Genomic DNA, 26,810 nt, shown 5'->3' with positions numbered 1-26,810 from the left:
AGCTGTAGAACAGAGTGGGCCATGGATTTTTCCCTTGAAAGGATTGGAATTAGTTGTTGCTTTATCCTTAGAATTCTGTGCTCTGGAATAGCAGCTCTGCAGTTTTTTTTGTGTCCAAGATAACCCCTATAAATTCTGTCAACTGAGATGGCGTGAGACTGGATTTTTGCCAGTTTATGGTTATGCCTAGCCTTTGAGCAGTGAGGAGAGAGTATGCCAGGGCTTTTTCCAGTAGATGTCTGGTGGGGGCGGAAATGAGCCAGTCGTCTAGATATGGAAACACCTGGAATCCTTGAAGTCGCAAGTGAGCTGTGACAATTGCCATGCACTTTGTGAATACCCTGGGGGCTGTAGAGTCCAAAGGGCAGTACTCTAAACTTGCCGTGACTGGCTCCCGCATGGAAGCGCAGAAATCTTCTTGATGGCCTGTCCACTTTTATGTGGTAGTACGCATCTTGAAGATCTATCGAGCACATCCAATCATCTTCTTCCAAAAGCGGGAGGAGAGACTGTATTGTGACCATCCAGAATTTTTGTACTCTTCACAAACTTGTTCAACACCCAGATCCAAAACTGGTCTCCAGACCCCGGTTTTCTTTGGTACCACAAATAGTCTTGAGTAGAATCCAGATCATATCTGGTTTGGAGGGACTATTTGGATGACTCTCTTTCTTAGCAGCTTTTCAGTCTCTAGTGCTGCTTCTTCCCTTTGACTGGGTGAAACGTCGGGAAGGATTTTTGAAGGGGCAGGACAAAGATCGAAGGGGATATGATAACCTCTGATTATAATCCTTTGTACCCAAGAATCGGTGGTGATTGGTTAGCCAGGCAGAAGGGTACAAGGAGAAATGTCCCCCAACCACCTCCAGAGGAAAGGAGTTGGGCCGCTCTTCAGGAGTGCTGGTAGGATTGACCAGGGAAAGAATCCCTGGAACCCTGGTTATGCGGACCCCCTCTGCCCTAAAAGGAACGTCTTCCTGCGTGGTTCCACCTCTGCCTCTAGGGGAGAACTCGGCCTGTGTGTCACGGAAAGGACCCAGAGATTTCTTGAACCACATCTTCCCACTCTTTTGGTTTCAGGAGAAAGTACGTTGAGGGGAAGAATAACTGACACCTACGGCAGAAAGGGTCTTTACCATCCTGTTCACATCTGGCCAGTGTGCTTTTAACTTTGGGCCCAAACAACGAGGAGGCCTCAATGGGAGCGTTAAGAAAAGAAACCTTAAAGGGTTCCACAAAATTGCACAAGTGCATCCAGGCGTGTCTTCTCAAGACTGAAGCTGAACCCGCTGCTCTAGCTGCTCCTTCTGATGCGCGAGATATCAGTTGCATAGAGGAGTTAGATATAGATTCAATGGTGGCCAGCTGAGAGGCCACTTTGTCATGGACCTCATCAGACACGGCACCAGCCAAGGTTTCAGGGAGCTCAAAAATCAGATCCCCCTGAAGCCTGGCAAAATGTGCTATATAATTCAGGGACCTGATAGTAAAGGTCGCTGAAGCAAAGGTGCACTTCCCTATCCTGTCCAGGGTCCGGGACTCTGTTAGGTGGATGGACAGTCTGGCTTTCTTCTTCTGCCAGATCCTTTTTTGTTGCAGCCACCACTGCCAAAGCATCCACAGGAAGACCTTTGGACTAATGGGGATCCGAAGCAGGAGGGGACAAAATCTCATCTGGCCTCCGGGAAATAGCTTTGATGGTATCTGGAGCCTTCCAAGCACACTGCACGATGAGCCGGACAAGTTCATCGGCAGGTGGAGTAACCCAGGAGGTAGGGGGCCAGGCGCAAAAGGCCTGCAGGAACACAGATTCCTCAGAGGTCAGATTAGAGAACTGCCAGTCACCATTCTGTTTCAGGATTTCGAGGATATCACCAAAGGATACCCCAGACGGTGACCGAGGGGATCCTTCCCCCTCATCAAAATCTGTGTCTTCAGTGAGGGACTCCTCCATGGAGTCCATGTGCTTCCTCTTATACAAACTTTTCCGTTGGACCTCTTCAGTGAGAGAAGCTGGAGAAGACAGCGGAAAAGTGGATTCTTGTGGGAATATGTCCTGAGGCCCTTGCACCCGGTGTCCGCTAGGTGTGACTTGTGAAACCAGTGTACCAGAGGAGGGCGGAGGTATAGACAGTCCAGTATCACCAACAGCAGCGAAAGCCTTCACCATCAGTTGGAAGGCTGGTCCACCCGAAGAGGAGTGCATGTCTAGGACAGGGGTCACCCCTCCCCTAAGTGGCTCAGCCTGCCGACCCAGAGTCCCTGGATGGCTGTGGAGCAGCAAACTATGCGTGTCACAACTGACATCCTGGGTCATAGTAAAACCTTCCTGCCATGAAGGCAACTGCAGCTCCTTAGTGAGATCCATAAAGGGGACCACAGAAGGGGAAGACTGTGCTATAACCATGGACTTCAAAGGCAATGAAGGAGGAGAATAAGAAGGGGTCTTTGGAGATGGGTGATCACCTCCCAAGGAAGGATAGTTCCTGAGGGGTGGGATACCACTGGCCAAGAGCATCTGATCCACAAGACGCAACACATCATGTTCGGAAAGGCTTCTAGTGGACCTCACGGAGACTGAGGGAGAAACAGGCCTGTCCACAGCAAACTCGGTGCCCATCTCATCTGTCCACACAGAGGACAATGATGCTGAGAAAGACTTGACTACGGCTGCCTGCACCGAAGTCGTCATCGGTGCCGAAGTCATGGTCTGCATAGACATAGGGATCAGTGCCGAAGCTGGAACCGACAAAACTGGAGTCAACAATAAAGGCATCGGTTCTGAGGAAGATCTCGAACCCGATGTGGTCAAGGTCTGCGCCGACTGAACGGTCGGTGCCAATACAGTGGTAATAGTCTGAACTGAGGAGCCCCTTAGTGCCGATATAGTGAAGGCTGCAGGAGAAGATGGAGCAGAGATCACTAATGGAGCTGAAGGCCTCGGTGCCGAAGGTCTAGGCACCGAAAGCACTGGGGCTGACTGAGTGAGCTCCGGAGCCGAAACTTTAGCCTTTTTAGGTTTTGGTTGGCGAGAGTCCCCAGCTGAAGACGAAGGCAAAGATTTAGTCTCAAGTAGGAATATCCAAGATTTTCTTATGGGCTCTAGGACGGGTTGAGGCCTCCGACCCAGAAATAGCCTCTGAAAAGGGAGATTTAAGAAGTCCCTTCAGTAACAGCTTGTTTTTCCTTTCCAACAAGGTTCTATTCAAAAAGTTCTCACAAATAGTACAGGGTGGGTCAACAGACAAATGGGAAGCTACCAAACAATAAACACACAGAGTGTGCATCAGAAGTAGGAAGTTTGTGTCCACAATCGGAACACTGCTTAAACCCCGGACTACCTTTCTTATCTGCCATGACAGCAAATTAATTAATAGAAAAGGTACCAGCAATGGTACAAGAGAGTACCCGGTGGTATGAGAAAAAGGGGAAAGGATTACCAACGATGGTAGAGCGATACCTCATGGTAAAAGTGGTAAAGAAAGAATTAGAAAACCCTGAAGAAATTATGTAAGCTAGATGTGATAGGGTAAGAGGCAATGAAATATAAACTTTTCTGACAGAAAAGTAACCTGAAAAACTATCAAACAACAAATAACTGTACTTAGCTCAAGAGAAGTAGCTTGACACGACCGATTGGCAATGCGGCAAATGAAATCTGAGGTAACAGGGAGAGGGGGATTATGGATAAGAGTTTGGCTCGAGAGTTTGAAGCTGACACGAGCTTGGAAAATGGCCGGCTCGAGGTCGGAACAGATACCCATACATAAGGAATGAACGAGGATTAACAATATCAGACGAGATGTTCTTTGTTGTTCTTTGTGTGATAGTGTTCAAAGAAGCACTGATGAATTCTAAAGTCAGAGTTGGTTCCAGATGAGATTTGTTGCAATTTACTGAAATATGTATATCCGCGGTAGTGGTGCTGCGGTAGCGTTGTCACCTCACAGCAAGATGTTGTCGCATTCGATTCTCAGCTAGAGCGTCTTCTGTGTGGAGGCATGTGTGAATGGGCGTGCCTTCGTTGTTAAGGTTGTGCATCAGGGCTGGAAATTCGGCACATAAAAATCCACTACCAAACAGCGGACCAGAGTTCTGCTGTGGCGACCCCTAACCGGGATAAGCCGAAAGACACAACAATCACCCAGATGTGAGCAATTTTGTAGTATGTAATCTTGGACCTGTACCAGTTGATGTCTGGTTGGAGTAATTATGAGCCACTCATTTAAATACAGAAATACTTGGAATCCTTGCAGCCTCAAGTGAGCTGTCACTACTGCCACACATTTGGTAAACGCTCTGGGAGCTGTGGTAAGACCAAAGGGCAGAGCTCCGAATTGGTAATGACTGGTCCCCAGCTGGAAGCTCATATCTCCTGGAGAGTATGTTCATTTTGCTGTGATAGTATGCATACTGAAGATCTATTGAGCACACCCAGTCGTCCTTGCACAGAAAAGGTAGAATGGATTGAACCGTGATCATCCGGAACTTTGTGTACTGAACAGACTGATTCAGACTGCTGAGATCTCAAATTGGTCTCCATTTCCCCATTTTCTTTGGCAATAAAACAAATTGTGAGTAAATTCCAAACCTCTGGATATTATCCTCTGCATCCATGAATCTTTCATCATTTTTAACCAGGCTCTCTGGTGCAGGGATAAATTACCCCCAACCCCCTCCAGAGGAGGACAGTTGGGCCTCCTGTCACAGAAAGAATCTCTCAATCCTTGGTTCTGTGGACCCCCTGCGAGGGCAGCGTAATTCCATTAGAGTTCTCCCGTCTGCCTCTGGGAGACTACCTTAACGTGAATCTTGGAAGGGACCCTGGGATTTCCTGAACCACATCTTTCGACCTCCTCATTGATTCCCAAAAAAGGTTCATTGAGGGGTCAAAAACTGTATGTCCACAGCAGACAGGTTTTTCCTTCCTGCTCACACCTGGAGAAAGTGTCTTTTACAACAGGGCCAAATAGGGAACTTCTGTCAAAGGAAGCACTGACTAAGGAAGCTCTGAAGAGTTCCGCAAAGTCGCACACAAGTGCATCCAGTTCAGTCTCCTGATGGAAATACCTGAACCCACTGTCCATCAGGTTCCTTTTGCTGAATGAGAGATGAGCCTCATGGACAAATTGCAAATGGACTGAAGTGTAGCAAACTGCGAGGCAACAGTACTCTGCATCGGAGGGTATGGTCTCAGAGAGGGATTTGGCAAGTTCTTTAATCAAATCTCTCTGGTGTCTGGTGAAGTGTTCCAGGTAGTACAGCGAACAAAGGGTAAAGGTCACTGAATCATAAACATGCTTCCCAAATCTGTCCATCTCCTTCGACTCCCTGTTAGGAGGGTGGACAAAGGAATTCTGTTCTGCAGGTTCCTTCTTGGTGGCTGCCATTATAACTATGGCATCAACCAGTACTCTTTTGCTCCAATGGACTCTGTCCTTAGGTGGAACCAGGACCTTGTCTGGTCTCTTGGGTTCAACAGCATCAGGCTCCTTCCATGCCCGCTGAGAGACCAAATCAATGAGCTCATCAGTGGGCAGAGTCACCCAGAGCTAGATTGGCCAGCAACAAAAGCCTCCAGGAATACAGACCCCTCCTGGGAAGGGTTGATGGGAAATCAACCACCCCTTTGCTTTAGGAGTTCCAGAATGTTTCCAAGTGACACTTCATCAGGTGGTGATCTTTGGGATCCTTCCCCTTCGTCAAAGTCGGTATTTTCAGTGACTGACGGTTGAGGAGAGTATGTGCCTCCTTTTGCACTTCTTCCTGGGAACTTCCTTGGAGTGATGCTCTGTAGAAATGTTGAAAGAAATCAGTATACCCTGAGGAGTATCCTGGTGGCTAACTTGGGCTGGCTGTCCCTGTAGTAGAGCACTCAGGCGGAGCAGAGCTGTCTAGCATGGAGGCTCAGAGGGGAAGAGACTGCTATGACATCCTCAGAGTAGACTCCAACAGCCTGGATCCAGCGCAGACGCTATGACTCAGTGGCACTATGAGCAGGTCCACTCAGAGATGCCACCAGAGTTGAGGATACCTGTATCTCCGGATCTGATGTGAATGACTCTGGAATCTTCAGATCAGACTACACCAAAACCATAGGTCAGATCTGAGAAGGAGCTAGCAAGGATGGGGGTTTGTACTAAGGTCTCTGGACTTTATGGGGTCAGAGCCGGAGAACCCCCTTTTGTATCTGCGTCATGAGGAACTTCCTCATCATCCGGTCCATGTTGGCCAGTCAAACTTTTTGAATGGGAAAGATACTGTGGATGAGGGCCTTGAATGATGGTTCCTCTGAGATTACTCCAGTCTACAGGTGATCGGATCCGAAGTGACTTTTCCTTTTGAATCTTCGGATCTGAAGATTTAGTCATTTTTGCTGGAAGCTCTGAACTTGGAGCCAGTGAGGCATTAGGCTCACAACAGTGTTTTCTGGAATCTCTCTTTTCTGACTTCTTAGGGGGATGAGCCCCAGAAGATGCTGGTGAATCAAAAGTTCTAGATGGCAGCAAGCCACTGAGTATTAACATGTTTTTACAGTCTATGATGGCCCTAGGGTTAAAACCCTTACAAATGTCACAGTTTGCACCAAAAAGTGTGACGGGCCTAAACAATGTATGCATTCTGAGCGCTCGTCTGGACAGCGGAATTTTGTGGCCACAGGCCATACATTTTTTGAAACCAGCAGGTTTCTCTGACATTATAACTAAAGGGAGAGAGAAAAACTACAATGGATGTATAGCCAAAGGCCAAGAAGAAATAAAGAAAAAAAGATAAAAACTATATTATTATTATTTTTTAACTAAATATAAAAGTATACAAACTATGGTAAAAAAATATAGGTAACTGGAAAAGGTACTAAGAGAACTACCAGAAATGGTAGATCAAATAGAAGTACACAAGTACTTGAAACATAGAAAGGGAGGAAAAGCTATTAGAAATAGGAAGATATAACAAAACAAAATAAGACATTAAATATAAAAAAAGGATTATTATTAAAATCACTGTAACCCAAAAATAAAGGATGTGACAGCTACAACAGCTAACACATCTGAACTCTAAAGCCTACAGGCAACTATCTTATATATTCCAGACACCAAATTCTCAAATCCTACTATACCATTTCAAGAAACTGTATATTTACTAAAGCAATGCTTTGTTTTCTACAAATGTAACCTAAAAATTTTAATGTACCTCGTTAATCTTTCTCTTCTACAAAATGTAACCTAATATTTTATTGTAACTGCTTAATCTTTGTTTTGTCTTTGAACCTACAAATGATTTAAATTGTAAACTGCTGTAATCTTTTTGTAACCTTTGTATTGGAGCTTTTCTCCCCAGGACTCCATTGAAAACGGGTTCTTATTGGCCCAATGGACTATCCTGGTTAACCAACTGCAAATAAACATACATACATACATAAATAAATAAAGCAGCAAACGTGATCTGGGGTATGTTAGGGACTATGGCATTATAGGAAAGGGAGGAGATTGACAGGCTTCAGTGATTCAGAGCTAGTTGGGGCAGTAGAGTCCGATCTGAGGATCAGATCCAAACCCAAGAGTTGAGGAACAAATGAAAATTGACAATATTGGATCAATCATTTGTAAACAGTCTCTGCTTTAACACAGGTTGTCCTTTTTCCTCACCTTCACAATAAATTAACTTAAGAGTTCCTGAAAGATTTTATTCTGTCCAGATAGCACCCAGGTTTTCTGTGGATATCCAACATATGGAGCATCACTTCACACTCATTTTTAGGCTCTGGAAAAATGGGGAGATGGACAGCTTGACCCAAGGAAACAACCACTTTGACAAAGAAAAGCTTAGTTCTTAAAGAAACCTGTCTTTGTAGAAAATGAGACAACGCTAACTCCCAATAAGAGCTAGCAATTCAAATACTAATTGTTCTGATCTCTGCAAGAATTCTAACACAGTTTTCCATATTAAGAGCCTCAAATCAGCCTGATGAGCTGGTTCATATACATCAAGAGTTAGTTTTTCTAACATAAAATTAAGATAAAGGAGTCATCCTCTACTTTCTAGGAGGCTTTGTATACAACACCCCTTTCAAATACATTCTAACATAAGTTTGCACTGAAGGGGGGGGAGATCCATGGGCAGACATGCTGAAATGTCAGACACAAGGCCTGACTAGGGAGTAAGACAGGCTAGAGGATATTGGCAGACAAATAATTTACAACCAGATGCACACTGGCTCTGAATGGGTGCTGGTTCTTATCTTTGCACCACCAAGAAAACATTTTCCAGCTACCAATATGATTTTTAGTAGTAGTTTTTTTCGACTCTTAATACCTGCTGCACGTACTCACAAAAAAGGGCTTAAAAGGTATTAAAATTCTATCATCGAGGCAGTTAGATGCAGTTGTTCGGGGCTGGGATGCATCAAACACCCCTGATCTTGTGTGATTAGATCATGTTTGTAAGGAAGCTTGTAGTAATTGCCCCTGGCCATTACCAAAACAAGGGAGAACCTCTGTTGTCTGGGTCAGAAGGGAGTCACCACAATGACTTTGGGGAGTCCTCCTGAATCTTCAGAATTACCCTTGATACTAGTGGAAAGTGTGGAAAAGTATAAAGGAACAGTCCTGTCCATGGAAAAGAGACATCTGTATTCCAGGTCTTCTTGCACTGAGTATTGGAACAAACTTTGTCAACAAATTGTTGTGAATGGAGGCAAAAATTACCATTTGAGGTATTCCCCACAGTTTGATAAATTCCTGGAAGACCCCCGATTCAATTTCCATTTGTGAGGTTCTGATCTGGTCCTGCTCAGCTGGTCTGCCACATGACTTTGCAGGATATCTGTAAAGTGAGATTGTGCTGAAAAGCTATACCCCAGATTACCATGGCTAGTCTGCATAGCTAGTATGATCCGGTACCTCCCACATAACGTCTGTAACCCAAGACTGTAGATGATATAAAGTGCTTTCAACTCTGACAAAGTGTCACCATTCCTTTTATATTTGAGTGTTTTGAGCATTATTTTCTGTTCCAAATACCTTAAACTTCTATCCTCAGGCACTGCTCCACAAGCAAGGTCTGAGGGGTATGTTGCGACAGACTGTGCTTAAGAATAGAGTGGAAGATCTGGATTTTTAAATAATTTGGTCTCTCTACCCACAAATATCCCACTTCACAAACCTAAAACTGGAATCTTAAATGTAAGGAAATGTGATGCTGCTACCACTGGATCTTTCTCGTGTGGAGCCGGGCCTACTTTGATCCCCTCTAAACTCATTTCACTGAATTTCAATTTACCCTCCCAAAAAAAAAAAAAAAAAAAAAAATTACTGAAAGCTTAAATCACTGAAAACTCATTTCACTGAATGCAAGTACTGTTGGGTGAATAAAATGTATATGCCCTTTTCCCGTAGTACGATCCTGGAGTTCGTAAATGTAGTTAGGGGAGGTGTGGGAGGCACAGCCCCCCACATTGGGGGGTGTTTGGGCATAGCCCCCCCCATCTACTTAGCTTTTATATTTATGGATCTCATTTCACTGAAAGCCAACAATATAAAACCAAGAGTAGGTGGGGGCTGTGCACCCCACACCCCTTAACTATATATACTAACTCCAGGATCACACTACAGTAGGGAAAAGGGCATATACATTTTATTTGCTCAACAGTACTTACATTCAGTGAAATGCGATTCAGTGATTTGAGTTTTCAGTGATTTGGTGCGAGTGTTTTGAAATTCAGTGAAATGAGTTTTCAGTGAATCAAAGTAGACCCATGGAGCCTTACAAAAGGTAACATGAGAATCACAGATGCCAAGTGATCAAGCATCTCAAAGAATTCCTTTGCCAAGATGGAAGTCTGGATGGAAAAACTCAGAACAGATTTGGATACAAATCCACTTTCTCACGTGGAGTGATACATCAGTGAGTTCCCATATGAAAGAGCAATGGATGATACAGGACGAAACTGAAGAGAATATAGAAAGCACAGTTGTGTACACTTATCATAAATGTAGATGCTCTAGTGTACTCACTGTTATAGTCATTACATTTGGGTAATCTGCTGGCAGGTTGCCCTCAGTTGGCCTGATTAACAAAGTCTTGGGTCCTGCATCGGTCGCTGTCCCTTCTTCCATAACGTCAAGTCGTCAGGGGTATAAAACATGCAGCTGACGCCATTTTCATCAGTTTTTCTTGCCCCAGATGTACATGCAGCTAACACCATTTTCACCAGTTTTTCTTGCCCCAGATGTCAGGTGCCCCCCAAATAGGGAGCAAATATATAACTATATATGCATGTAATTTAAAACAAACCAAATATGCCTCCAAATAAAAGCAAATACACCAAAAAGGCTTTTGAGCATAGTTAAAGAAAGAAGAGGTATAGTAAAAGAAAAAAAGGGGGCTGGTGGGTAGGTAACCCGGACTGCAAGAGTGAATACACTCGAACATCTACATTATAAAAGTGTACACAACTGTACAATGCTCTGCGTGTTTCACTGTTGCAGTCATTACATTTAGGTAGAATCCCAAAGCTACGGTTGGGAGGATGGAATTATACAGCATTAGGAGCAGCTATAAGGGCCTGCAGGGCAGCAGTGGCAAAGCCTGCTCTGGATTTAGAGAAGAGAGGTAAATGGTAATGTTTGGTGAACGTATGAACTGAGCTCCAGGTAGCAGCTTCTAGAATGTCTCTGGTAGGAACCCCTCTGAGAAAGGCTGCAGAAGTAGATGCAGCCCTGATGGAATGGGATCTGATCCCCCTGGAAACAGGTTTCCCGTGGTGCACGTAGCAGAAACTAATACAATGGCTTATCCATTTTGAAATAGTCTGCTTTGAAATAGCCTCTGCCCCTGCAGCAAATGCCACCAGTAATTGCTCAGATTTTCTTAGAGATTTTGTCCTGTTTAAGTAGAATCTTAGTTGTCTGTGTACATCCAATGAATGCAGAATCCGCTCACCCTTGTTCTGTGAGTTCGGGAAAAAAGTTGGCAGATGAATGGTCTGATTAAGAGCCACACTAGATACCACTTTAAGCATAAAGGATGGATTGGTCCTGAGCGCCACCATGTCTGGGCAAAAGATAACAAAAGGCTCTACTGCCATGAGAGCCTGTCATTCTGAAATCCTTCTAGCTGAAGTGACAACTAAAAGAAATGCTGTCTTCCAAGAGATAAATTATGTCCGCAGTAGCAGCTGGCTCAAAAGGGGGTAGGGTGAGCTTTTCAGCACAAAATTGAGGTCACATGCAGGAGTTGGTGCCCTCCTGGGAGGTCTTAAATTTTTGGCCCCTCTGAGATACTGCTTTAGCAGGGGGTGAGAAAAGAGGGGAGGCTCTGTGTTGTAATGAGCTGAAATGGCAGAGACATGGATTTTTATGGATGAGAAGGATATGCTCTTGTGAAGCATCTCAGTTAAATAGTGCAGAATCTGAGGAATATTGGGCCATTGCTGTGCTTATTCCTTGTGCCTGGTTCCAGGCACAGAATCTTTTCCATTTATCAGCATAAGATTTTCTAGTACTAGGCCTTCTAGCCGCCAAAATGACATCCATCACAGGTTTGCTGAGAGATGTAACTGGTGAAATTAGTTGATTAGCCATGCTGCAAGATTCAGAGTTTGGAGCAGAGTGTGCAGAATTTGATAGTTCTGCTGAGTCAGTAGATAAGGAGTCTGAGGCAGGTACCACGGAGGAAGGTGCGACATACTGCGTAGGACCGGGTACCATTGTTGGCGAGGCCAGTCTGGAGCAATCAGAATAATTTTTGTTTTTTCCTGTCTGACCTTTAGTAAGACCTTGGAGAGCAGGGACAGAGGGGGAAAGGCATAGACTGATAGGTTCTTCCAGCTGAAGGATATACCATAGACTTTCCAAGCTTTGTTGTGATGGATTCTTGTGCAGAATTTGTCCAACTGATATATCTTTTTGCCTCACCCCAAAACTATGTCTGGGCTCCCCCATTTGCGAGTCAACATTCTGAAGATTTGTGGGTCCAGTTTCCATTTGTGTGGGTCCATAAGATTTCTGCTTAGTTCGTCTGCCAGAGTATTACGCTTTCCTGGCAGGAATTGAGCTTGCAGATGTATTTGATAAGTCAAGGCTGAGTTCCACAAAGCCATGGCTAGTCTGCAAAGAGGGTAGGAATGGGTACCCCCCCTGCTTGTTTATGTACCACATGACTGTGGTGTTGTCTGTCTATCAGTTGTTGTCCTGGATGAAGATGGTCCTTGAAGGCTGTCAGAGCATTCTGTACAGCTAGCATCTCTTTCTGGTTGATATGTAGGTGCATTTGATTTGGGCTCCATTGGCCCTGAATGCATCTCCCTGCCAGATACGTCCCCCCCAAGCATAATCTGATGCATATGTAGTCAGGCTTTGGGTGGTAGGGGGTGGAATGAATGACTGTCCCTTGTTTTGGTGACAGGCTTCTGCCCACCATAGAAACTCTTGCTGCAGGCAAGGAATGATAGGAATCATTGTTTCCAGGCTGTGACAATGCTGACTCCATAAGCTTTTTAGGTATCATTGAAGTTTCCTCATATGCAGTCTTGCATATGGAATTATTAGAATGCAGGAAGCCATGAACCCCAAGGCCTGCAGAATTCGTCTTGCAGATAGCTGGATTTTTGTGGCCACTTGTCTGAAGTAAGCCATTAATTGAGTTTGCTTTTCTGGCGTAAGGCAAGTCATCTGGACAGTTGTATTCAAGCTTGCACCCAGGAATGTAATTATTTGAGAGGGTACCAGTTGTGATTTCTTTAAGTTTATGGTGTACCCTAGACAAGTTAGAAGCCTTTTTACAAACACCAGACGCTTTAGAAGAGTGTCCTTGTTTTCTGCCTGAATTAGACAATCATCCAGGTAAGGATAAATTTGAAGGTTTCTTTGTCTGCAAAATGCAATTACTGGTGCCAGGCACTTTGTGAAGATCCTGGGCGCAGTAGATAAGCCAAAGGGCAGTGCAGAGAACCGGCAATGCAAATAGCCTGCTTTGAAGCGGAGGTATCTTCTGCAAGATTCCCTGATTGGGATATGCAGGTAAGCCTCTTAAGTCTAGAGTTACCAGCCAGGTATCCTTGCCTAGTATAGGCAATAACTGTTGTAGAGTCAGCATCTTATAGGTTCATAGGTTGGTACTAGGCTATCAGCCCTAGGGCCTATACAAGCCTAGCCATAACAATTCCCTGGCTATTTCTCCCCACACTATTTACTTCCCTGGACCCCTGTCCCGGGATGAATTTCCTCTCTCCCATCCAATCGTCAAGGTTCCTTTTAAAGAGGGCCAAAGAGGCACTCTGCTTGACATGTATGGGCAATCTATTCCAGAGTCTGGGGAGTCTCTGGGTCAGGAACCGATCCCTCCAGCATGTTTTGTTTATTGTGATGACAAGGTTTAGATCCCTGGAGCATGTGGCTCTGAGGGATTGGGATTTCTTTAAGTGTAGCATGTCCAACATTGAATTTTGGTATGTCCAGAAATGCATTTAGAATGGAAAAGTCCAGAATTGGATGCCATGATTTGTCTTTTCTGGGTACCAGGAAAAGTCTTGAATAAAAACACTGTCCCTTTTTCTTTTCTGGTACTGGTTGAATAGCCCCCATATTCATGAGGGACATAACTTGTTTCTGGGCTTCTGCCCACTGATTTGGAGGCAGATCTGGCCTTCCGTTTGGGATGGACAACGTGTGGAAATGAAATCTGTATCCCTGGAATACTATATTTAAAACCCACTTGTCCTGGGTAATTACTTGCCAATTTCTTGCATGAAGTGCCAGTTTTCCCCCCAAAGGGGTGGCCAAAAGACAAGTACTTGGTGATTGCAGGGGGAAGTCATTGAGACTGTTTACCATAGGAGGGCGCCTTGTTACTTCCAGATTTGGAGGTGGAGGCTCCCCATTGTTTTGTTCTGTAAGTTCCTTGTGACTGAAACCTGGAGCCTTTGGAGTGCCTGGGTTTGACCTGAGCATCTCTAGTGGGTACTGGAAAGGACCAATTCTTAGTAGGCCAGTGCCTACTGAACCTGGGTGGCTGCACTTGTAGGAAATATTTTACAATTTGCTTAGATTTAGCTTTATCTTCCATCTTTTTCAAAACGTCTTCTGCCTTATTACCAAATAGACTGTCCTGTTGTAAAGGAGCACCCAACAATTTTGCTTTAACATGATCAGGCAGGTGTTGCTCCTTGAGCCAAGCATGCCTTCTTATCACAGATCCAGTTAGGTGGCCCTGCAAGAGGCCTCCAAGGAATCAAAACCACATTGCAAAGTATGCTTTCCAACTTGTTCAGCTGAATGTAAAAATCCTGCAACTCTATTTTCCACACAGTCAGAAATCAACATCATTTTCTGTTTAAGTAAACCCACAACATGCTGCTGATATTTAAGCATATGAAATTGACAGTTTAAAGCCCTGATTGCCAAGGCTGCAGATGTGTAAACCTTCTTACCCAATCTATCCAGCGCCCTGGAATCTCTATCAGAAGGGGTAGGATTTTTAGCAGTAGAAGCCTTGACGCCCTTGGGACCATGAGAAATGATTTCAGGGTCAGCAGTAGGGTTTTTAAAGAGGAATTTGTGGGATTCAGGAACCCTGTAATATCGGTCTGGCTTACTATGAGCTGGAGGCAGGGAATCAGGAGCCATGCTGGATTCTAAGAAAACATCATCAACAATGTCTAGAACAGGAGGTATAGCCAAAGGCCTATGCTGAGGAAGGAGGAAATCCCTAAGCCTCTTTTTAGATTCTGAGAAATCCTGACTCTCCCAGTGAAAGTGTTCCCTTAAGGTATGCAAAGTTTCTCCAAATGAAAAATCCTCAGGAGGAGAAGCAGAAGGGATGAATTCTTCTGCATCAGAGTCCTCATAAGGTGGAATAGACAATTCCTGATCAGAAGATGATTCAGAAGAAATAGAAACCTGATTTGATGATTCATAGTCAGTGCCTTGCCTAGGCCTCTTAGCAGGAGGGGGATTGGCACCCCTGATCAAGGTAATCAAATCCTCAGCCATTTTTATCATCTGTTTTTTTAGGCATAGGGGCCTGTGCACGTGGCCCAAGCATCAGTTTTTTAGACATAGAAGTTGATTTTGGTCTAGGTTTTGAAGATGGCGTCGGTTTAATATACAAATCTTTAGGCCTGAAAACACCCTCAGAAGCCGGTGCCTACTCAGCAGCTCCGGACCCATCTAAGGTAGAGACATCCGCGGGTTCAATATTTAAAGTATTTCGTGGCATACCGGAATACTCCGAATGGGTCTCAGTAGAGGCCTGCGAATCAAAAGTAGCGGGTATCAGGGGCTGCGAAAGCACCTCACTGAGTACCGGCGAATGGCTTCGGAGAAGCTTAGTCGTTGGTTTTGGACCTAGACGGTCTGTCTTTGTCTTTTTCTTTGCATTTTTTTGTGTACTCCGGTAGTCGGATTGCTAACGGACGTCATTTCTGGATAGTTAAATCTTGAGCCAAAATATTTTGAAGCAAAAATATACAGAAGCTTAATAGTGCGTTGATTAAATTTAGCACAAAACTTGACAGCAAGGCACATTGTGGTCAGGGCCTAGGCAAGGAATACAGTACAAATGAAAATCCTTATGAGGTATTTGCTTTCAAGTACTGCAATTATTAAGTTTTACTGACATCGGTAAGGAGCAAGAAAAAAAGTTTCCCCAATGGGGTACTTAGCTTTAGGTTGAAGACTTTGGTTCTGAAACTTGAAAACAAAAATTTCAGGAGTCGGCCAACCGGCACTTCCGAACTGCTTCTGCTTTGGGCACCGCGCGGCAAGAAAGACTGATGAAAATGGAGTCGGCTGCATGTTTTATACCCCTGATGACCTGACGTCATGGAAGAAGGGACAGCAACCGACACAGGACCAAAGACTTTGTTAATCAGGCCGACTGAGGGCAACCTGCCAGCAGATTACCCAAATGTAATGACTGCAACAGTGAAACACGAGGAACATCAGGAAAATGCTCTGAAACTTTATGCAGAATGCACATAGAAAATGGAGAACAAAGAATATGCTCTCAGTTTAGAATAAAATAATCTAAGGGATGAGTTGCTTGATTTAACAGAGCTGGATAGCCATATTAAGAAAAATGAAAAATACACTACAGAAAGTCAATAAGACCCAAAATGTTAGAAGTTTGATAAAACAAATGAACACAGTAATCAGAACTGTTCATAGAAATTCATACGATATAACAAAAGTAAATAGGATATATTACTGTGCAGCTAAGTTAATAACAGAAAGTCTTATCAGAAAAACACGGAGCAGTAAGGGAAAGGAAGAGGAGAAATCAAATGCCATAAAGAATAAAGAAAACTATAAAACAATTAAGACAAGTGTCACTGCTAAGAGTACAAAAGAAAAGATATCAGCACAGGCAAAAAACTTAGAAGATATGCAGATAAATATAAAGAAAAAATACAAAATAACCAATTTATTGATGACCCAAAAAGTTTTACAGTGAATTGGGAAATAAGGCAAAAGGAACTGAACCACCACCACCAAAAAAAGAAGAAATAGACGCATTTTGGAGAAATATCTATGAAGATCCTGTGGAACATAAAATATGTGGAATGGAGACTTAAAAGAAAAAGAACTTCAAATGTACAGGATAACTGGTGCCACAGCCATGGCCTTAAGCTAAATGCCAAAAAATGTATAGTCATACCCTTTGGGAAAAAACAAGGTAACCCCTAATTACCACATAGGTGGTAATCCATTAAACACGGAAGAAGTTATCAGGGACCTGGGGACCCAAGTTGACAGTAACCTCTCTTTTGACACTCACATTGCCAAAGTGGTTAGGAAGACCTTCTACATTGCCCACCTGATCATGAAGGGATTCACATCCAGATCAGGAGAGGTCATTGTACCCCTGTACTCTTCACTTATCAGACCAATGATTGAGTACAACGCCCCATTCGGAATGTACCTTACCCGACACCTGCAGCAGTTGGAAAGACCCCAAAAGTTCCTCACCAAAAGGATAAAGGGGCTCAAACATATGTCATACGCTGCCTGACTGAAGAAACTCCAGCTCTATTCAGTCGCATACCGTCTGCTCAGAGGTGATCTGTGCTTGACATACAAGGCCATGTCCAACCCGAATTAATGGACATGCTCCACCTCAAAAAATCCAAATCCACCAGAGCCACGAGAGCAAGAGACTTAAACCTCAACACGGATATAAATAGGACGTGCTGGAGGGACAGATTCATCACCCAGAGACTCCCTACACTATGGAACAGAATCCCAGTCCATGTGAGGCAGAGCCCCTCACTGACTCTGTTCAAGAGAAATCTTGACGAGTGGATGGGAGATCGTAGGTTTACCCCGGGAATCATCTCTGTGTCACTGCTGGACAGAGGCACAGCAAACTAATGGGTATAGTATTCTCATCCTAAGGGGTGGTGAAAGCCACACACACACTCTGGCTAGGCTTATAAATGCCCTAGGGCAGATAGCCTAGTATGAACCTATGAACCTATAATATGGGATGAAGTAACAGCCAGAGAAATTGAAACAAAATTAAGAAAAGCTTTAACTGGAAGACCCAGGCCCAGATGCAATACCAAACATCTGGCTAAAATTATAAACATCTTTACGTGAAGAATTAGCCTACATGAAGAATTAGCCACTAGTAAAAACTATTTAAATGCACACTCAAAACAGACATCAACCAGAGAAAACAATACTTCTCCTTAATGGCGAACCTGAAAGCCATCTTAAAAACTATAGGCCAATAACTTGCCTTCCGACAGTGTATAAACTATACACTGGAATTGATGCCAATAGAGTTTATAATCATTAAGAAAAATCAGCCATGAGAACAGAACAAAAGGGTAACAAAAGTCATATGGAACAAAGGATCATTTGTTGTTAGTGTCATAATGGAGAACTGTAAAAAGGGGAAGAACCCAAGTATGGCATGGAGACGCAACAAAAAAGCATTTGACAGCATATCACATTTATGGATAAAAGAGCGCTTACAACTGTACAAGATACACCCCCACACTGATACTGATTGATTTCATTAGTGACCACGAAACAGTGGCAAACCACTCTGCAGTTAAGCCACAATAAAAGAGAAATCATTACTCCAGGGATAAAAATTCAAAGAGGAATATTCCAGGGTGACTCTTTGCCGCTGCTGCTCTTTTGTCTTACCCTTAACCCATTAAGCTATCTACTTAATAGATTAGGTCATGGCTACAATTTGGCAAAACAAAGTGCAAAGACTTATCTTTTTGTGAATGATTTAGAAGTATATAGCTCATCAGATGAGGAACTGAAAGCACAACTACAAGCGTCAAAACTTTCTCAGATGATGTAAGAATGTCATTTGGTCTTGATAAATGTGCAAAAGCAACTTTTAAAGGAGGAAAGCTGCACAACCAAAAAAATATCAGTCTGGGACAGGACTGTGATACAAAAGAACTTGAGCAAGAGGAAGTGTATAAATATTTGGGCATTGATGAAGGATCAACAAGAAAACATGGAAAATACAAATAAAAAACCAAGGAATACATTTTAGAAGACTATAATTAATACTGAAAACAGCTCTGACATCTTGGAACAAAGTCCAGGCTATAAACCAATTTGCTCTTTGTCCTAACTCAGTTTTGGCGTGATGGACTGGCCCCAAAAGGTATTGGATCAATTAGACAGAAAAACAAGAAAAATGCATCATGCTTATCAAATAATTTATAAGAAAAAAAAAAAATCAATGTATGTCAAGATTATATATTCACAGTTCAATTGATTTCATGTATAGAAATCAATGTGTGTCAAGATTATATATTCCCAGTTCAATTGATTTCATGTATAGATCTGCAATCATAGGACTGCACACAACTGCTGACCCCACAAGATCCAAGCATAGTGAAAGTTTTAAAACATAGGGAGAATAAGTCTAATATGGCTTTCTGCTTAGTTTAGTAGAAGCATATCGGTGTCAAGCGGGAATGGAAATCAAACCACAAATAGATAAAAATAAGGCAGCTACTGGATGTGCCAAAGAACAAATGAAAATAGAAGGTGAAGGATCTGACAAGAAGGCAAGAAATGTGGAAAATGCATAAACATAGTTGCAAGTGCAGAAAACTCTTGGAACAACCTCATGTTAATCAGGGCCAAACAAGGAATGGTTAAGGACAGGCAAATTTAAACCAAAAGAAGAGTGGTTAATATTGGTGGCCCAGGATAGTGGACTACGTACACGTTGGTTTACAAAGTCCATTGAACATGTGGGAGAAATAGACAAATGCAGGGTTTTGTAAAAACAGAATGTTTCGCACATCTTGTTGCTGGGTGTGATACACCAATGGTAGAACTATATACTGAAAGACATAATAATGTGGCAAGACTGTTGCATTGGGGACTGTGAAAACATAATACTGAAGTAGCCGAGAAGCACTGGTAACATGAGCCACAAAGCATTATAGAAAATAAAGGTTTTTTATTACAAGGAATCACCTACTATCAACAGTTCAGAAAATAAGATGCTAGAAAACCAGATCTTCCAGAATCTGGTTCTACCAGATCAGTCCATGAAAAGATAAAAGTAGCATTGATTGTTGAAATTGCTACACCCAGTGATTACAGTGTCTTGCATACAGAGAGACAAAATTGTAAAATACCAGGATTTACGGGTAGAAATGAGGGCAAATGACACCGACAGTTCTGATAGCAGCACGAGCAATGGGTCTTATAATAAATAATTTACAATCAAACGTGGACATGTTACCGATACTGTAACTCCATATGAATTGTAGGGAGTCAGTTCTGGGCACATTTTGGGTGCTACTAAGAACAGTTTTGACTAAAAGATACAATATTAATTTCATGAACTTTAATCATACTTTGACTTAGGAATGGGGTCTATCATGTTATTAGAAACCCAAAAGACTTGGAGAAATTAAACCAAAAGAAAAGCTTTTTGAAATTAAGTGCCCAGGAGACACCCCATGAAAACAATCCTGTGGGAAGGAGTCAGACAAGACTTTTGCAAGTTCTTCTGGAACCCCACAGTCTATATAGGAGATCCCTTAACCAGGTGAAAGAGATTCCTGGCAAAAAAGGACTCAAAAGGAACACCTTGCAGTCTGCAGTAGGCTATCACAGGAGCTAGACACTTTGGGAATACCTTTGGAGCAGTGGTTAGACTGAAGGGTAATGCAGAGAATTGATAATGTGATCCAGACAGAAAATTTTAAACACCTGAAATCTAGATCTAAAGAAATGTTATGAATCTTAAATCAAAAGATTACTATAAAACTCAAATGGGGAATAAGGGGTAATAAAACTGTGAAATGACAACATTTTCAACTTGGGCAACATCATAAGCAGGTTCAGAAAGGAAAGATCCAGAAATGGTCTTCAAGAATTTTTTTATTGCACAAGAAATATTCTTGAACAAAACCCTTCTCCTAATTGAAGAGGAGGATGAGGGAGAAAGCTTCACTCCCTGGAAGAGCATATTCTGAATGGCAGGAGGGAAGAGAGTTTGGTCTAGTGGATGAGGAGGAATCCCTCAGAGGAGGAAGAGACTCCCACGATGATCTGTAATCATAACGATAACTCTCAGAACCAATTTGCCTGAAAATTATCATCTACTGCCAGAGAGAGAAAAATGCAGGTTCAGTCTTTTTGGAAGGATTAAGAGTCTGCAGGGTGGGGGCCCCTTCTTATAGTCAGACTAAACTGTCCCTTGTTCTGGGGAAGGAGGGGGGTTATTGCTTTCATTTGGAAACTCCCTGACATTTGTTTATACATTTGCTTACCAACGACTTTCCATGATCTGTATTTTGCTTTTTAAAGAAGGTTGTAGTGGGAGCATTAAATTCATTGATGAACTTAGGGGAGAGAGGATGAAAAAATCTGAGAGATCCTTTGAAAAGGATACCTCTCATTACATTTCTTAAAGCTCTCTGCAGCAGGAGATCTAGAAACAGTCTTTATCCAAGGAAGAATTCAAAACTTTTCATTTCCTATAAAGAATGTAACCAAGCAAACCTCCTCATAAATGTTCCATTGTCAGTAGCATCAGCAGAATCATATGCATGTTTCAAGCAAAATCTTTTCTGCTTTCTTGGGGCAGAAAGCAAGTTGCAGGCTGTACCAAACATTCTACAGAGCTGAAAAGACAGGAGGAATTGGGGAAGGCTCTAGAAATTCCATTTGTAATAAATTGCAATTCTGTCTTGCAGTAAACACCACAAATTTTCCGTTGAAACAACAAACTCATTCCGGAAATAGTTTCACAGGAGAATCATTCAAACGGACTGGACAAAGGCACATTTTTTCAGAATCTGAATCAGAAGACTAAAGACACAAAACATAAGCAGTCCCTTCACAGTCATTTTGAGGTTTAAAATCTTGTACATTCAGAAATCGAAAAAAAAAATTCTCTTTCTTTAACCAGAGACAGCCGCAACGGAAGGGTCAAGAGATTGAACTAAGCCCAATAAATCACTCCTATCCAGAGCAACTGAGACAAGATTAAAAAAAACAAAACAAAACTAAAAAACAGTGCTCTTGTTTTTGTTTCTTTTTGAAGAATTTTTGAAGAAACAGACCCATGTCCTCATAAATGCCTAAGGGTGGGCATAGCTTTTAGCCTAGGCAAATTGGTCTTCTCTGCCCCTTCTCTGAGGACTGAGAAGTGTGGCTCTTTTGCCCACCAAGGGCACTCCAACAGCCACAGAAGAGATGTTTAACCCCTGGTCCGTTGTGGCTGTAGGAACTACACCAGCAGAAGCCAAGTAAAAAGATGAATGGCCTGAGGAACCAGTTTTTGCCATAGTGTCATCCATCTGCAGCTGAAAAATTTTAGCAGCCTAATGCAGTGGCAAAAGCTGTTTAATAACTTTCTTTTTGTGGCTAGAAGGAAAAGCCGAGGGAACTTGTAGGTTTTTCAATGGTTAAGCTGAAGAAAATGCAGGATTCCCAGGGCAGCTTGGCAGTAGTAGTCACTAAAACAGTTAAGTTATAATAATAAAAAATAAAATAAATAAATAAACCACCCTTCGTTAAAACACAGTAAAAGGCACTTAACCCCCAAATGTAAAACACAATTTTTACAACAGAAAAAGGTAGTTTAAAATTGGCTTTCACAACATAAAAATTAAAGTAATGCTGCCCTTTTAAAGTGATCAGAAAGTGATGTGACAGTCATTAAAAACTATTTTTCCTAGCTGAAATAATTTTACAGAAAGATCAAGTTTTCTGCCATAAAAAGTGGAAATATTTGCCCTAAAACGGAACTTACCTAGCCAGTACTGGGACACAGTTAGCAGACATTCAATTCTCAAAAGCTCAGAAGAGGAGCACTCTTCAGAGGCAGGAAAGCTCTAAAGGTCTTGGCAACCAAACCTGAATTTGGTTAGCTCTGTTCAAGCTAATGATCTGGGCACATGAAGGTGCTCTAAAAGCTGGCTGGCTGTTACACCCTTACAAGGATATACCCTATACAGCCAAGGCTACTAAGTATTGATCAGATGAACAGCAAGGGTATTTTCTAGAGCAGGCTTTGTCAATGCAAGCAACTGTCATTCTTAGGACCAAGCTGGTAACTAATCAGAGAGTGCTTGCTCTGGAGCTGACAAGTTACCACTAGCAGCAAGCTCAAAGACTTAGTGAAGACTAGTGAAAGACAGGACTTAAGGCAGACATTCTGCTGATCCACTGGCAGAATATTAAAAGGCTGTCAGAGTGAACTTAGCATGCCTAAATTCAGAAGTAAACATCCTGGATCAATATATGTTGGATGAATATACTAGTATCAATAAAGGTCTTTTAAACATCCAGCAAACTGCTCTTCAAAAATGTCTGTGTGGCATTTTTTTTTTTTTTTTTTGCCCTGGACAGCTCACATTTGAGGATCTTGTGTTCTAGGCTCGGACAAGTATTTGTTACAATGTGTTTTTCACTGCATAGTAAGTGTAAGTAGGAAACACTTGAAACTGTACCAATAAAAAGCATACAATTCTAAAAGTTTACAAGGGTATACTAATTATTAAAGATGGCACAACAAAAATTTACATTATAGATATGTATATACTGACTTACTTCACACACACACACACACACACACACACACACCTTAAGTTAAAAGCACAGAATCTGTGGCATCTGAAGGTCAAAGAACAAAACTGTATAATGCCAAGAAGAATACCATCTGCGAGAGGGCTACTCTTTTGAAATGATACAATAAAAATGCTCTATAAATGCAGAAGCAAGAACAAGCATTGTAAACGCTTGTTTTGCAAGATGACACAAGGTTGTTTGCATGGCTTGTGCTAATGAAATGCACTACTTAACACTGTAAGTAGCATGGTAACCTTAAGATGTTAAAGGAGTCAAGAGGTGCAAAAGAAAACTACACTACTGGGAGCATGGGTAAATGGGTCAGTAGGGAAGGTGCTTTGTAGACATGAATGATACTGCTACAGAAACCTGCAAACCCCCCCCCCCCCCCACACACCACCACCACCAGTAGAAGCACATGCACTTAATTTATAGTTGCTGTCTTAATTTATACTCCAGTAGTCTTTAAATTTAGAATTTAAATTTATAATAATTTCAGAATACCACCATCAACCAGATACAATACAGCCAGAATTGGTAACAAATAGGACCTCACCATATTTCAGTTCACAGATCTGGATGTCCTTTTTCTTGAGTTTCTCACAGATCTTCTCTACGGGAATGTGATTACTCAGTGGCTTGGAAACTTCATTAACTATTTTGGTAGCAGCATCACTTGTAGCTCCTATATAGTAACACTAACAAGAAAAAAAAGTTACATTAGTTTTTCCAGCCTCTTGTAGCTTTAAACATTTACTAAAGTGCTACAAATATTTCTTGTACAAGAGTAAGGGACAGCTTATTTAATACCAGAGTCTGCAAACTCTTAAGCCAGTTTGCTCTCTCACATGTTATGTAATATACAAAACACAAAAATATACACACACCTGAAAAGGATAATGAAAACCAAATGCAATTGTTGTCACAAGTGAAACAGAGTATAAAGTTTCCAGCCGTCTTGCAATTCCAAATCAAAATAATGCAATCCGACAGAAGTGTACTAATATGGAAATTAGAAAATGAGAAGTTATGTACCTACCATAACGTTCCATGTTAGTTGTCTTCTCTCGCCTTCTTTCTTGCTTGATGGGTTCGGAGCCGATCCTCGGCTCCGACTCGGCACTTTGCTAAGCTCGAGAGTCACTTTTACCAGCTCGAGGCAGCCCCATATCCCATGATGCAAGGCGGTAAGTACCCAGATCTCGTTTGTTATCTATAGGCAATAACACCTAGCATAAAAAACTTCCCAGAAGGAAAGAAAGGCAAAAAAGCCTGAAGGATGGGTAAGGCAGACCAGAACTGTCTGGTCTTAAGAAGCATTCTTCCATATAGGGAGAAAAAGGTCTGTCCAGGCCAGGGGGCAGGAGGGAGGGTCGCAAGAGAGAAGACAACTAACATGGAACGTTATGGTAGGTACATAACTTCTCAATGTTAAGTTGTCAATCTCGCCTTCATTCTTGCTTGATAGGACCGCGTCCCTAGCACCTCTATCCTGGGTGGCTCAATGGAACAGACTCTTGAGAACTGTAGAGCCAAAACTGGCTCTATCCCTGGAGGCCAAATCCAATTTGTAATGAGAAACAAAGGTATGAGGAGTGGCCCAAGTGGCTGCTGCACAAATAGTGTCTAATGGAAGTCTAGCCTGAAAAGCTGTGATAGTGGCTAAGCTTCTGGTTGAATGCGCTTTAGGTTTTGAGCACAGCTGTTTTCCCCTGAGCCGATAAGATTTCAGAGATGACGGAAGAAAGCCATCTAGATAAGGTCACTTTGGAGACAGGAAGGCCTTTCTTGTTATCAGCATAAAGAAAGAGCTGATCGGATTTCCTGAATTGCTTTGTTCTGTCCAAATAATATGAGTTGGCGGTGAACATCAAGATAATGTAATTTTTGTTCTGATCTGTTTGAATTATTTGGGAAAAATACAGGGAGGTCAATAGATTGGTTCAAATTATTTTTCGAGGCCACCTTAGGCAAAAAGGTCGGATTAGTTCTCAAGGATACCCTGTCTTTGTGGAAGACCAAATAAGGGGGACGAACAGAGAGAGCATGAAGTTCAGACACTCTCCTTGCCGAGGTAATAGCAACAAGGAAGAGTGTTTTCCATGAAAGAAATTTCAGGGAACATGAAACAGCTGGCTCGAAGGGAGGAAGAATTAAGGATGTCAGCACTAGATTTAGGTCCCATTGAGGAGGAGGACTCCTGACTGGAGGTTTCAGGAGAAAAATTCCTTTTAGAAAGGCTCTACAAAGCCTGTGGGACAATGTTGTGATCTGCAAACCCGACATGAAAGTTCGAGATAGCAGCCAACTGAACTTTGACCGTGGAAGATGAAGAGCCCGCATGAAAGATTTCCGCTAAGAAATCCAAAACTGCTTGAACAGGGGCAGTAAAAGGATCTATATTTTTAGCTTTTGCCCAACAAGAGAAGCGTTTCCATTTGCTGGTATAAATCCTTCTAGTAGAGGATTTTAGGGAAGCCACTATGATATCCCTAACAGGATTAGAGATCATAGGAAGCCTGGCTAAGGAAGGAAGTGGAGCAACCATGCTGTGAGGTTGAGAGAAGGAATAGACCGATGCAGCTGACCCGATTGGTCAATCAGAAGGTCTGGCACTGGGTCCAGATGCCACGGCTGCACCAAAAGGTGACTATGGAGGAACGGGAACCAAATTTGTCGAGGCCAATAGGGAGCAATGAGAATCATTTTGGCTCTCAAAACGGTGGCTTTCTGGAGTACTTGTGGAATCAGCGGAAAGGGAGGAAAGGCATAAAGAAGTCCCTGGGGCCAATCCTGGGTTAGAGCGTCTCTGGGGGGATGGCCTGGCAGTGGGAAGAGAGAAAAGTCTGGACATTTGCTGTTTTGGGGAGTAGCAAAAAGATCGCAACATGGGCGGCCCCATTCTAGAAAAATCTCCTCCACTATAGATTGTTTGAGAGACCACTCATGAGGCATGAAAATAGCTCTGCTCAATCTGTCCGCTAGAATGTTGGTTTTCCCAGGGATATGCGTTGCTACCAGAAACCGATGAGAGGAGATCGCCCATTGCCAAAGTCTGAGAGCTTCTCGACACAAGGGGTAGGACTTGGTTCCGCCCTGTTTGTTGATATACCATACTACAGACATGTTGTCTGTGTGAACTGCAATTGTTCCCAAGGGAAGAAAGTCGTTGAGGGCTTGCAACGTTAAAAGCACTGCTCTCATCTCTAGGACATTTATGTGCAGGTGGTATTCGAACGGTTGCCACGTCCCATGAACCATCCTGCCCTGATAATGACCCCCCCCACCCGATCAGGGAGGCGTCCGTAGTGACAGTGGCTACCGGGGCCGGGGATACAAAGGGTCTGTCTTGGTGAATCTGGGGAGAAGTAATCCACCATGAAAGATGATTCTTGCAAATTTGTGTCACCAGGATTTGGTGACGCATGGGAAGTTGTTGGTAAGACCACTGAGTGAACAACATCCATTGAAGCAGACGCATGTAGACGCGGGCCAGGGGAAGAAGGGTAATAGCCGCAGCCATGAGGCCCAACACCTTCAGAACCATTCTGGCTTGCACCTTTTTGCTGGCAAGGATGATCCTCACGTGACTTTGTATATCTGAGATTCTTTGGTCTGTGAGGGTTGCTGACATCCGAACAGTGTTTAAGTTTGCGCCTATGAAAGTAATAGACTGGCAGGGCAATAAGGAGGATTTTTCGTAGTTGATCGAAATTCCTAATTGAGTGCAGAGAT

General features: G+C 42.8%; 1 protein-coding gene across 1 annotated transcript in view; it reads right to left on the bottom strand.

The window, feature by feature from the left end:
• The window catches only part of MANF (mesencephalic astrocyte derived neurotrophic factor), a 252,922-nt gene that overhangs the window by 69,242 nt on the left and 156,870 nt on the right, over positions 1–26,810 (bottom strand). The window contains exon 3 of the mRNA XM_044077798.1: positions 23,632–23,773. Coding sequence (XP_043933733.1) covers positions 23,632–23,773 — 142 coding nt within the window. The remainder of the gene's footprint in view (positions 1–23,631; positions 23,774–26,810) is intronic.

This window comes from Protopterus annectens, chromosome 7.part0 (genome assembly GCF_019279795.1).
Source record: "Protopterus annectens isolate FY-2018-M chromosome 7.part0, PAN1.0, whole genome shotgun sequence".
Lineage (NCBI taxonomy): Eukaryota > Metazoa > Chordata > Ceratodontiformes > Protopteridae > Protopterus > Protopterus annectens.
This window is presented reverse-complemented; position numbering and strand designations above follow the sequence as displayed.